The 13159-nt window shown below is 30.5% G+C and overlaps 1 protein-coding gene across 1 annotated transcript; it reads left to right on the top strand.

Annotated features, from left to right (window-relative positions):
- The first annotated feature begins 8670 nt into the window (after window positions 1-8670).
- Window positions 8671-12748, top strand: LOC123917599 (ketol-acid reductoisomerase, chloroplastic). Its single transcript, XM_045969365.1, has 10 exons — window positions 8671-9111; window positions 9232-9324; window positions 9798-9863; window positions 10007-10147; window positions 10566-10793; window positions 10916-11033; window positions 11128-11267; window positions 11378-11545; window positions 11621-11776; window positions 12158-12748. The coding sequence occupies exons 1-10, from the start codon at window positions 8845-8847 to the stop codon at window positions 12524-12526; spliced, it is 1746 nt and encodes a 581-aa protein (XP_045825321.1). The 5' UTR covers window positions 8671-8844; the 3' UTR covers window positions 12527-12748.
- The last annotated feature ends 411 nt before the right edge of the window (window positions 12749-13159 follow it).

The following is a 13159-nucleotide window of genomic DNA, read 5'->3' as shown; positions in this document are numbered from 1 at the left end:
CATATAACGATTAACAATAAGCATTAACAACATCAACATGTATCAACAAACATGTAAGGATACCCTTAAACCATGTTACAAGTGCCTAATTGTACTTAAAACAATTATCAAAAAGTTGCTGTCACAGTGCTGTTCGCTGAGCGAATCCGTAGCGAACCCGTAGCGAACACGTAGCGAACACGTAGCGAACACGTAGCGAACACGTTCGCTGTAGCGAACAGGTAGCGAACTACATCAGAGGGTTGCAGGTACATGGCGAACAGATAGCGAACCCGTAGCGAACTTATTCGCTAAGCGAATCCGTAGCGAATCCGTAGCGAACTTATTCGCTAAGCGAATCCGTAGCGAATCCGTAGCGAACTACACCAGAAATATCTGTTCTTGAGTTTTCTAAGGCGGTTTAACATTGAATCAACTCAAAAATTCATCCAAACATGTTATAAATTCATATAAACAGCCAATTCAAGCATATATGGTACTTATGAACATTAATTAACACTCACAAACACCCACATACATCACACTTACAAATTCATACCAATTTCTTGCATTTTAAGCAAGTTTAACAAAACATGCAAATCATTGATCAAACATCTACATATACCCACTTTCAACTCCCCAAAGTTGTTTACCTCATCTACCATGAGTTCACTACACATGTTAGGATCAAAAGAATCCAATTTTCCATTAAGAAAATCACCCACAAAACCCACAAGAAAATAGAGTGGAAAGAGTTTGGGAATGGAGGAATCGACATCCTCCCCTCTTCCGAATCACTCACGAATATGTAATCTAACTCTCGTACCTTAGCTCGACGAATCCACAAGCTTGCTCTTCTCTTTCTCCCCCATGAGCTCCTTGCCCTAGCTAAGCTCTTCAACTTCTCAAGAATTGCAACTTATGAGACTATTCATGGTTGACTTGGCTACTTATAGCTCTCTCTCTATTCTCATGGATCAAAGCCCACTTGGCTTAGGCCCAATGCCTATTCTACGCCCAAAGGCCCAAACAACATAACTTCTCGCTCATTAACTTACGTTCTCGCTAAATGATTATTCACCGCTTAATAATTTAATTATAAATCACGCCCTCGCATAATAAAATAATTAAATAACGAATACTAAATTTTGGGTTGTTACAAAATTCATCCAAACCAAATGCGATTTTTGCAGTTTTCGGTTTGGATTGGTTCGGATACGATCACCTCTAGAATTGATTGTTTATTAGATGTGCATATATCACATTAGAAACAACTTAGATTTATAATAAAAATGAAGAAATAGTTTAGTTTCAGATAATTTGCAAGCAAAATAAATAAGTAAAACATGACAAGAATAATAAATAATTTTTTGTTTCAATTGATTATATCGGTTAGCGGATTTCTGGTGTTTAATACAATGACACACTCACAATGTTTCTCATGTTATACGCTTCCTCCTTTCCTTTTAATAAAACAAACAATGCCTTTTGATACAAATTTGACTAACATGTCACCAATCTATATTATTGTGTTGTTATAGATTGACATGAGGGAGAATTTGTTATTCAAATTGTTTCCATAATTTTATTATTTTGTCTATCACTTTATTCCACATTAGTAGCATTGAGATTATTCCATTTTGAATCAAATAAAATTCATTCCAATTTTATAATGTCATTGACTTGACTTCTTTCAAAAGGTTTTTCAAAATTCGATTTTAATAATAAAAATTATTTTGCCTATCAGTTTATTCCATATTAGTAGCATTGAAATTATTATATTTTGAATCAAGTAAAATTCATTCCAATTTTATAATGTCATTGACTTCCTTCAAAAGGTTTTTCAAAATTTGATTTTAATAATAAAAACAATATAGTTAATTATTTTTTATTTGGTAAAAAAAATTCACAAAATAATATTTTATTTTTGTTGCTGTTTTTTTTTTTTAAAATAATATCTTTAATTATTCACGAAATTTTAGTGTTTAATCTAATAAATAATTGACAAATTTTTTTCTATATTTAGTAAAAAACATTTCGGAAAATTACTTTTTATTCAAATTGTTTCCATATTTTGACTTTTTTGTCTATTTGACTTATCACACATTAATATCATTAAATTTATCCCAATTTTATAACATTCTTGATTTTCTTCGAAAGCTTATTCAAAATTAAATTGAAATATTATATAACATTTTCGGCACGGGGACGGGGAGTATGTATTTATTTAGAGTTTTTAAACTCCACAAATATTTAATTGTATGATATTTTGAATTAGTTGTCAATTGCATAATAATTAATACATGTTTTTCGGATGAAAGACACATTATAAAGGTCATAATTTTATTCTAAATAATTGTATATAATAAAAAATAATATTTCTATGTTGGATAATTGTATACTATTATTGCACTGAAAGAAACAATAAACATAATTTTTTGGTAATTAATAGTCATAATAATACTTTCTGTAGCAAAAAAAAAATAGTAATCATAATAATAATAATAATAATAATAATTTTATATACACGTTTTTTTTTCTTCTGATAGTAATAATAATTTGTCCGTGGAATAATATTAATTTAATTTAATAGTAAATTGATGGACATTCTATGATGACTTCTGCCATCATATGTCAAGGTGCAGATTGATACACGTTTTTTTGATGATTGATTTCTGTCATCACACATTGAACTTCAAATAAGCCCTAAATTGATGGACATTCTATTTCCATTCACTTCAATCTTCATGGTTGACCTCATTAATATTTCCCATGATTTTCGATTGTGAATACCTGCACCATATTAAATCAAATATTCAATCAATGACACCATAAATAGTTGACTTATAATTCTGGCAGATACTTTTGAAATTAAATTTTAGCGCAAAAAAAAAAATCAATTTCAGATCTTTTTGAGACATGACCAATTTTGCCGCCTCAGACACCCAGTTCTTTTAACCCTAATATCATCAAATGCACGATTTTTCCGTAATCGAATTTAATGCCTTATTTCTTGCCCTACTAGGTGTCAAAAAATATCATCCTACATGTCAATTAACCAGCTATTTATGTCTTACGTGTCATTTAACCAGACCTTTTATGTTTTTTATTTAAATATATTTAGGAGTTTTCTTTAGTCATCAATGCTCAATTATAACTATAATTATATATAGAAATTTCTTATTCTTATAAATTAATTTGAACAACATTCAATGTTGAGATTCTTTGTTCGTTTGAAAAATATCAACAATGCATTTCAATTCTTATTTTTTAACTATTATTTGATTAGTAAAAAAAAAACTGGATTATTATATGAGTGCATTTGTCTAAATTACCTTTAACATAAATGAGTAGTTTTACAACAAATTTTTTTTACATTATATACATGCACAAAAAATATGAAAATAATTTATTTTAAAATTAAATTAATAGATTCCTTAATTTTTATTTTGGTCCTCTATTATTATTATAAATTTTGTTGATTCAAATCAATTGATTATTCTTCTTTGATACTCACTAATTTTTCTCTAATTTTTCTATCTACTGTCCCTTTTATTTTATTTTTAATTTCTTCTTCTTTGATCAATAATTTTTTTGACGGATTTGTTCAACTTTTATGTTTCTTTTTTGCCTGATTTTTTATGTTTCTTTTTTATTATTTAGATTATTTTATTTTGATGTTTATCATTTTTTTTTATTAATCCATTTTTTGTTTACGACAGGGAATTCAATTGAAAGTCGGGAAGAAATGCATCACATTCTCACAAAATAAAAATTGGAATATCAATAAAAATGTATATATGAGCTAAAATGTGGCCTATATGTTTAATTGTTGGATATACTAAGAAATTGATCAAATGATGTATTTTCTCAATAGTGTTAAGTTTATCTTTATCTTATCTTTTTTTTTTTATTGTAAATTTTCTTTTATGTTTTAGTTTTGAACAAGGTGATCTATATTATATTGGATTTTGTTTTTGAAAATTGCAACGGATTGAGTAATTAGGTGTTCATATGTTATATTACAAACATTTTAATTTTTGTACCAAAAGGTGAAGAAATATTTTAGTTACACATAATTTACAATTTTGCAGGAGACTAGATGTTTAAAAATTTCACCATTCTTGTGTTGTGAACAATGTAATGGGTTAAGTGATGGTGGAAGTGCAGTCTCTTTGAGATAGTTGTTATTGGTGAATTTATTTGTGGTGTCAAATATGGACTAATCTCGCCATTTTAGGGTAGATTGAAATTCTGGCATTTATTGTTTATAAAAAAAAAAATTGGCATTTATTTATTGTTGAAATAGATACTGAGTTTTGAAGATTCTATAGATTTCTTTTATTCCCACATATGAGAATATTTTTTCACACGGGGACGTGGGAATAAATTCCCAGAAGAAAGCGAATGTCTACAATAGAGAGATGACGATTAAGAATAGATGCATAATACCCATTAGATTAATTTTGTGTAGTATTTTTTTTTTTTGCAAAAATAAAAGAACAAATATAAAAGGACACATATGTATATGTCCTTGCAGAGACTGATGAAACGGGGAAAAAAATAGCATGTAGTTTAAGTGGAATATCATTTTCCATTCTACCATTCCTCTTTAAAATTTCCAAAATTGATAACAATATTTTTCATATTTAAATAAATTATTACATTAAATGTAAAATTAATTGAGTTTAATTGTTGTGCATCGTTGGTGTAATTTTTTTTACACATGCATCTAATGACGCGTTGCCACATCATTTATGCATTCATGTGTTTTTAATTACTATATATGATGTGTCGGTATATTATTGGATGCATGTGCAAAATAACTTTACACCGACGATGCATATAAATTAAATTCAAATTAATTTTACAAATGATTAAAAAATCACAAAATATTTTTTCTGATTCAATAATTAAAAAATAACAAAATATTAAAAGTTTAATTATTCATATTTTTCATTGAACATTGACCCGTGCGAATGCACGGGTAAGTTATACTAGTAATTATATTTGTGGAGTTTCGAGTCTATTGAGTTCTTATATTTAAATATTTATAAAGTGAATAATTTTAAAATTATGAGACTCTTATAAATTATAAGGATAAAAAAGTAATTTAATTATATCATCTCTCACCTCCCCTCGTGAACCAAACATATTTGCAATTAAAATATCTCTCATTCCCCTCCCCTCCCCTCTTTTGAACCAAACACATATGCAATTAAATTTTTTCCCTCCCCTCTATAAAAATCCCTCTCCTCCCCTTCTACTCTTTTGAACCAAACAGACCTTTAACGTCGTGACACTTCCGTCAAATTTTTTTATTTCTTCTTAAAAACTCATGTATGTATAATTAAATTTAAGCGGACATTATTTTCTCCTCTTTCTCTCCGTTTCTAACCATAGCCGTCACAATTTTTCTTTTCTTTATCTATCAGAGATGGGTGATTTAGAGACATAGATGATTTATGGTCATTTTAGACCTAAAGTCACCCATCCAAATCGTTTTGCCTTCTATTTTAGTTAAATAAGTGTGATTCCACATACATTTTGTGTTTCTTTCGATTTTTTTCTTCTGATTTTTGTTGAGTTATAGTGACGTTGCTTGTTTTGATTTCCCATCATAGTGCGGTGTATTTTGTTTTCCGTCTTAATGTGATGTATTTTATTTTTCCGTCTTGTTGCGCTGTTTATTTATTTCATGTTGGAATATTAAGGTCGATCTAGTGCAGAGCAAATCAATGTCTTTGGTGTCGTCAACACTATAGATCCAGAGGCATGTATATTTCGGACAGTTCAATATAGTCAAATATGTATGCTTAAGCAATATAGTCAAACATGGATGTTATGAGGTTATTTATTCGCACATTCATTTTTTTCGTTTTTAACGATTTTGAATTTGTACAATGTCCTCTATCAATTTTAATGAATTAATATTACGTAAGAAATACTAAATTGATATTTTTTTATATAGATAAAAGTTAGAAATCAAAGCATAAATTAATTGTTGATATTCTTTACCATAGAGTTTTTTTTTGGTCTAGACCATTGAGCTTTTTTACCATATAACACTTCATTATTTCCATTACAGGTAAAATAAAATAGGCTTAAATATAAAAATAGTCTCTGCAATTATAACTTATTTTGATTTCAGTCCCTGCAAAAAAAAATTGATTTTAGTCTCTACAAAATATCAAACTTTAAAAAGGTCCCTCAAGTGAATTTTTGGCTGACATGTCAAGTAGTTGATAATTTGGCAGATGCTGATTATGATTTTGGATGACGTGGAATTAACATATCATTTTCATTTAAAAATAAAAAATGAAAAATAACATGTCAGATTTAAAATAAATAAATAAATTGGAAAATAAAAATAGAAAGTTAATATATTTACCAAGAAAAATTTGAAAAAAATAAGAAGTTACTATGGGTCCGTTTGACCTATCTTTTTTTGAGCTTATGCAATATAAATTAAGTTTTATATTATTTTATAAGTCCACACTAGTGAAAATTGTAACTTTATAAGATATTTTATCATAAACTACCTTGACAAACTTATAATAATATATAAAAATTGCATAAGTTGTTTGCATAAAGCCATAAACTCTAAATAAGAGGAAAAAAAGTCAGCCAAACGATACTATCTAAGAAAGAAAACACTTTGTCAAAAAAAAAAACAAGAAAAAAAGAAAGAAAACACGCAAAAGAAGAAAAACAGAGTTTTTGTTCATCGTGAATTCCTCTATTGATTGTTTTTGTTCATCTTCCTCAATTTCATTTTCATACACGAAATAGTACACAAAATTACGAAAACAGTACACGAAATTACGAAAACGTAATTGACAAATGCTGGAAGAATTCACGAAGAACAACAACTCTACGATTTGAAGAAGATGAACAGAAACTCTGTTTTTGTTCTTTTGCGTGTTTTTTTTTTCTTTTTCTTTCTCCTTTTGACAAAGTGTTTTGTTTCTTCAATTTGATACTTTATTTTATTTTATTTTCAAATCTAATATATTAACTTTCTTTATTTTCTTCTGGTAAATACTGTATATATTAACTTTCTATTTTTATTTTTCAATTTTTTTATTTTTTATTTTTGGTAAATATATTAACTTTCTATTCTTATTTTTCAATTTTTTTTAATTTTAAATCTAACATGTTAAAATTTTTGGTTCAAAAAAAAAAATCTAACATGTTATTTTCCGTTTTTTATTTTTAAATGAAAATGACATGTTAATTCCACGTCATCAAAAATTCTAGTCAGCATCTGCCAAATCATCAACTACTTGACATGTCAGCTAAAAATCTATATCAAGGTCCTTTTTAGAAGTTTTTGTGTTTTACAGGGACTAAAATCTAACTTTTTTTTGCAGGAGCTGAAATCAAAACTAGTCATAATTGCATAAACTATTTTCATATTTAAGCCAACTAGACGTTTACCCGTGCGATGCACGGATATGCACTGTTTTATACTATAACGTCCAAATTTTTTTTATATAGGTCGTAAATTTAAAATTAAAACAATAGGTATTATCAAAATAATAGTTACAATATTTTTTCAAAAATAATAATAATAATAATAGTTATAATAGAATTTATCTAAATGTGATATCAAATATCTGTTTATACATTTAAAAAAACTTATTTATACATCACTTTGAAGTTACTTTGGTATCTTCTTCATTAACGTTGGCTGACAATATTTTTAACTCGTTATTTAAAATAACTTTGGAAATGACAACATATAATTGACCATGGACAAAAATTGATGTTGAAACATATCTTTTTTTTGTATTGTAAATGTCATGGGAGGATTTTGAGTTGGATAAACTACTTAGCTTTATTATCAAAGAATCTGACATTTATATTAATTTGAAACATATTGGGGAAAAGATAAATTAACTTAATTCGTACTCAAAATCGAATATGATATTAGTAAATTTTATTTTATCATTTTTTTACTAACACTTCAAATTGATTTTTATTTGAATCAATCAAAAGAACGCGACGATGAATTTCCGTACCAAAATCATCAGTAAATAGTCCCGACAATCGACCAACTCTCTATGTACACAAAGATTGGACAAAAGTTTATTAGAAAAAGCATTAACTATTATGAAGCAAAAATAATAAAATACACAAAATAATAAAATAAACAAAAAAAATAAACTGAATAGTAACACAAAATAATAATAATAATAATAATAATCGTACCACACATTAAATGAATGTAAGTTGGATGATGTGACTAAATGAAAGATTTTCATTGGTTTAAATGAATTACGGTTGGACAACTATCTAGGATTTGTACTCCCTCCGTCCCATATTATAAGAAAAAAAAAATCACTTTTTCATGTCCCAAATTATAAGCAAAAAAAATTAACTTTTATCATTTTCAAGATAAACTTTTACTTAATTTATTCTCTCTCTTCTTTTTCCCATAATCAATAACCAATAAAAACTGTTTTTACATCTTCCCATGAAACTTATTTCAACAAACACACAAAAAGTCAACCTTAAAATTATCATATTTTAATTTTCTTAATAAATGTGAAAATATTTTTTTTTGCCTATATTATGAGACGGAGGGAGTATATATAGATAACATCAAATGCGGAGTTTGTTTGTAATAAAAAAATAAAATTAAAGTGAGGTCAAACATTTATTACCACGTGTGTCGCGATTGTATGTAACTAAACTCAAAAATCAGAAACGATGAGTGGTACACAAACAAAACAAGAAGAATACACACACGGGGTGCGCACTGTCAATGCGGTGCACGTTAGTGAACTCCTTTTGATACCTACACTATAAAAACCACTTGTCAAAAATCCATTCTCTCAACTCCACAGTACACTCACAAAAATGGCGGCCGTTACTTCCTCATGTTCCACCGCGATCTCCGCCTCTTCCAAAACCCTAGCAAAGCTGGTCGCCACAAGCTTCACCACCAACAATTTCTCATTTTCAAAGCTATATCCTCAGCCATTTAGGTCTCGCAAATGCATCGCTGTCGGCGGCGCACTTGGTGCTCGTATGGCGTCGGCTCCTCCTGCTACTCTTCCGGTTTCGCTTGATTTCGAGACTTCTATTTTCAAGAAGGAGAGGGTTAACCTCGCCGGACACGAAGAGGTTTGGTTTGAGTCTTATGAAAATTCTCACTTTACTCTGAGAAATTGACCTTTTTTCTTTTTTTAATTTTTGATTTTTTGAATAATAATAAATGAATGATTTTTGGTTGATTTGTTGTAGTATATCGTGAAAGGAGGAAGAGATTTGTTTCATTTGTTGCCTGATGCTTTCAAGGGGATTAAGCAGATTGGTGTCATTGGATGGGGTTCACAGGTGATGTTTTTGAAAAAAAATCTCCACTTAATTTTAAGTTAGATTTTAGTTTAAGCTGATATAGCTCTTAAAGTATTGAATATATTAATATATAGTAGTGAATATAATGTTTGTGTAACAATAATTAATGATTTGTATTTACTTATATTGACTTAGTGAACTGCACTCTGGTTAGGTATCATAGGAGAATATCCTTGTTTTGTTAGTTGATTAATGTACGTGGAGTGTTTGTAAAAATGATGTTCTTTGAGAATATTCTCCACTAACAAAACAAGGATATTCTCCTATGATACCTAACCATAGTACAGTACACTCTGGCTGGTTAGGTATCATAGAAGAATATCCTTATAATGATATTCTTGCTTTTTGAATACATCTTTTTCGAGTTAATCATTTTAAAAAAAAGGAATATTCTTACGCTGACACAATCTATAATTTTAATGTGGTTGCTATCTATGTGGTACATACATCAGGGACCTGCTCAGGCACAGAATCTAAGGGACTCACTTACTGAAGCAAAGTCTGATATTGTTGTTAAGGTGATTCTGGAATCATTGTTTTTTTGGTTTATTATTATCTTGTATTCATATAGTATATGTTAGTAAGCTGTAAATAATGTTACTTGTTAATCTCTTTCCAACAAGTCCTTCTATTATAACTCATTTGTTTTTTAACATCACAGATTGGACTCAGGAAAGGTTCTCGTTCCTTTAATGAAGCCCGGGAAGCTGGATTTACCGAGGAGAGTGGAACTCTTGGGGACATATGGGAAACTATATCAGGCAGTGATCTTGTGTTGTTGTTAATTTCTGATTCAGCACAGGTTAGTATATTAAAGAAATTTCAGGACTTTTTTTGGTACTATCTGTCTCTATTGCTAACTAATACATATTTATATCGATTCTGTTTCACTTCTCTATTGCCCACTAATATATTTATATTGATTCTGTTTCACTTCCTTATGTTATTTTAATAAAGTTGTTGATTATCACTAATGTTTCCAGTCAATTTGCCTTATACACTTTTTTGCAATAAGGTTCAAAATGTTTGTTGCTTTTGAAAACGTGTAATATGCATCTTTTCATAGATTGTCCACAGTAACCATTAGATTTGCTTGTAAAATTGACAGATTGGGTCATGCTGATGTGATTTTGCCGTTTTCTAATATTTTGTCTCTTCTCAGTTTTCACTCCCCAAGGCCCGAAGCGAGGACTTTTTAAATGTTCTTCTTTATCATGCAGGCAGATAATTATGAAAAAATATTCTCCCACATGAAGCCAAACAGCATACTTGGGCTGTCCCATGGTTTTCTTCTTGGGCATTTACAGTCGAGTGGACTTGATTTTCCAAAGCACTTCAGTGTAATTGCCGTGTGCCCAAAGGGGATGGGTCCTTCTGTAAGGAGGCTGTATGTACAAGGAAAAGAGATAAATGGTGCTGGAATTAATTCAAGTTTTGCAGTACACCAGGTAATCCTCCCTCTGTCTAGATCTCTATTCCGTCCCTCATAGTCATGAAGGTGTCCTTGCCCATAATTAGTTTATTTAATTTATTTATTTACTGGGGCTAAGCTTAATATCATTGGATGCAGGATGTGGATGGAAGGGCTACAGATGTTGCTTTGGGATGGTCCGTTGCCCTTGGTTCTCCTTTCACATTTGCCACTACATTAGAGCAAGAATACAAGAGTGACATCTTTGGGGAGAGAGGTATGCATATGTTTTTTGCAGTGCATTGATATTGTCCTTTGAATTTGAAGACTTACTGCACTGCCTAACATTTCTTTTATGGCATGTCATACAGGAATTTTACTTGGTGCTGTTCATGGAATTGTTGAATCTTTGTTTAGGAGGTACACTGAAAATGGAATGAGTGAAGATCTGGCTTATAAGAACACTGTTGAGTCCATAACGGGAATTATATCTAAAACCATCTCAACTAAGGTTGCGATCTCATACTCATATCTTCTAATTTCACGTCTCTTGGATTTTTCCCCTTACAATCTGAATGTGAGCTTGTGAATTGTGACATAAGCGATGTTCTTTTTGGATAGGGCATGTTGGCTGTATACAATGCTTTATCTGAAGAAGGAAAGAAGGAATTTGAGAAAGCATACAGTGCTTCCTTTTATCCCTGCATGGACATTTTGTATGAGTGTTATGAGGATGTAGCCAGCGGTAGTGAGATTCGCAGTGTTGTTTTGGCTGGTCGTCGCTTTTACGTAAGTTCATATTTATTTCCCATTTAGAGTTGGCCTTTATATGGAGGACATCTCATTATTCCTATGTGTTTACAGGAGAAGGAGGGTCTGCCTGCATTTCCCATGGGTAAAATTGATCAGACCCGGATGTGGAAGGTTGGTGAACGTGTTCGCTCTACAAGGCCAGCAGGTGATCTAGGCCCTCTATATCCATTTACCGCTGGTGTCTTTGTGGCATTGATGATGGCTCAGGTCTGTTTCTTATTCCGTTGTCAATTTTTTGCTCATTTATTTCCCATATTTATATTATGTTACATATATTTCCTGCTGTAAGCAGGCCTCACTTTTACTGATAAATTTTGGTGAACTCTTAAATTGAGATTATCTCTTACTTTTAAATCCATGGCAAATACACATTTAGTTGTTCACTTCTAAAATAAACTCATTATATATTAATTAGCTTTGTCCCAAGATTTGGGACGAATAGTGGTCAGTTATCTAGTAATGATAAAGCATGGATTGTTTTTTTTATTTAATAATTCTGATATTTGTATTCATTTTTCTTGGTTATCATTTGTGGTAGAATTGGCACATCCTTAATTGTTTTTTGAATTGTTATTATTAAATTTCCAGATTGAGATCTTGAGGAAGAAAGGGCACTCTTACTCTGAAATCATTAATGAGAGTGTGATTGAGTCAGTTGATTCTTTGAACCCATTCATGCATGCTCGTGGTGTTTCTTTCATGGTTGACAACTGCTCAACCACAGCTAGGTTGGGTTCAAGGAAATGGGCTCCCAGATTTGATTACGTCCTAACTCAGCAGGCCTTGGTGGCAGTGGACAATGGAACTGCTATCAACCAGGACCTAATCAGCAACTTCATGTCAGACCCAGTGCACGGAGCCATTCAAGTTTGTGCTGAACTGAGACCCACATTAGACATTTCAGTACCAGCAGATGCAGACTTTGTCCGTCCTGAGTTGCGTCAGTCTAGTAACTAGAACATGTACCAACTATTGCTTTTCTTGAGTTGATTCCCTTTCAGAAATTGCTCAGAATAGCAGCTACCGTGTTAGTGAGTTTTAAAATGTTTGAGTGTGTATCAAAGTTTTGTATGACCACTTTGTAGTAGTAATATTTTACGATTGAGGAATGTTGCCTGATGATATTAGAAATGAGATAATAAATCATGTCCACAAATCTTTGGATTGTAGTTTACATAATCACATTGCGTTTGGCAGCGAACCAAGGATTTTACCTTCATATTATGCACTGATGATTTTCAATTCTGATCCAGTACATTGACCTCGATTAATCTAGTGCAGAACAGTAATTCTGCCATCTTTGCCAGCAGAGATGTCAGTCTTTTTTATCAGAAGTGCAGAATGCAGATTCATGACCCTGTCTAAATTTTAATCTAAATTTGGCTAAATGTAAATGCATACTTGAACCTTGTTTATTAGCTTACAAGTTACAAGACATTAAAATGTAAATCCACTCCATTTCTTTATCCTCCATTTCTCTCCATTTTTTTCTTGATGAATGACGTGGGGCAATAAAAACATTCAATGGTTGTGATTAAATAAATTAAGTAGGTGTATTGGATTGAGATTTCATGAGATTTTAAGACAAAT

This window comes from Trifolium pratense, linkage group LG3 (genome assembly GCF_020283565.1).
Source record: "Trifolium pratense cultivar HEN17-A07 linkage group LG3, ARS_RC_1.1, whole genome shotgun sequence".
In the NCBI taxonomy this organism is placed as follows: Eukaryota; Viridiplantae; Streptophyta; class Magnoliopsida; order Fabales; family Fabaceae; genus Trifolium; species Trifolium pratense.
The sequence above is the reverse complement of the archived record's forward strand: the minus strand, read 5'-3'. Positions and strand labels throughout refer to the sequence as shown.

Coding starts and splice junctions, on each gene's coding strand:
- LOC123917599 (XM_045969365.1), top strand. CDS start 8,845: ATGGCGGCCGTTACTTCCTCATGTTCCACCGCGATCTCCGCCTCTTCC. Junction 10,148..10,565: donor TAATTTCTGATTCAGCACAG/GTTAGTATATTA, acceptor TTTATCATGCAG/GCAGATAATTATGAAAAAAT. Junction 11,034..11,127: donor TGACATCTTTGGGGAGAGAG/GTATGCATATGT, acceptor CATGTCATACAG/GAATTTTACTTGGTGCTGTT.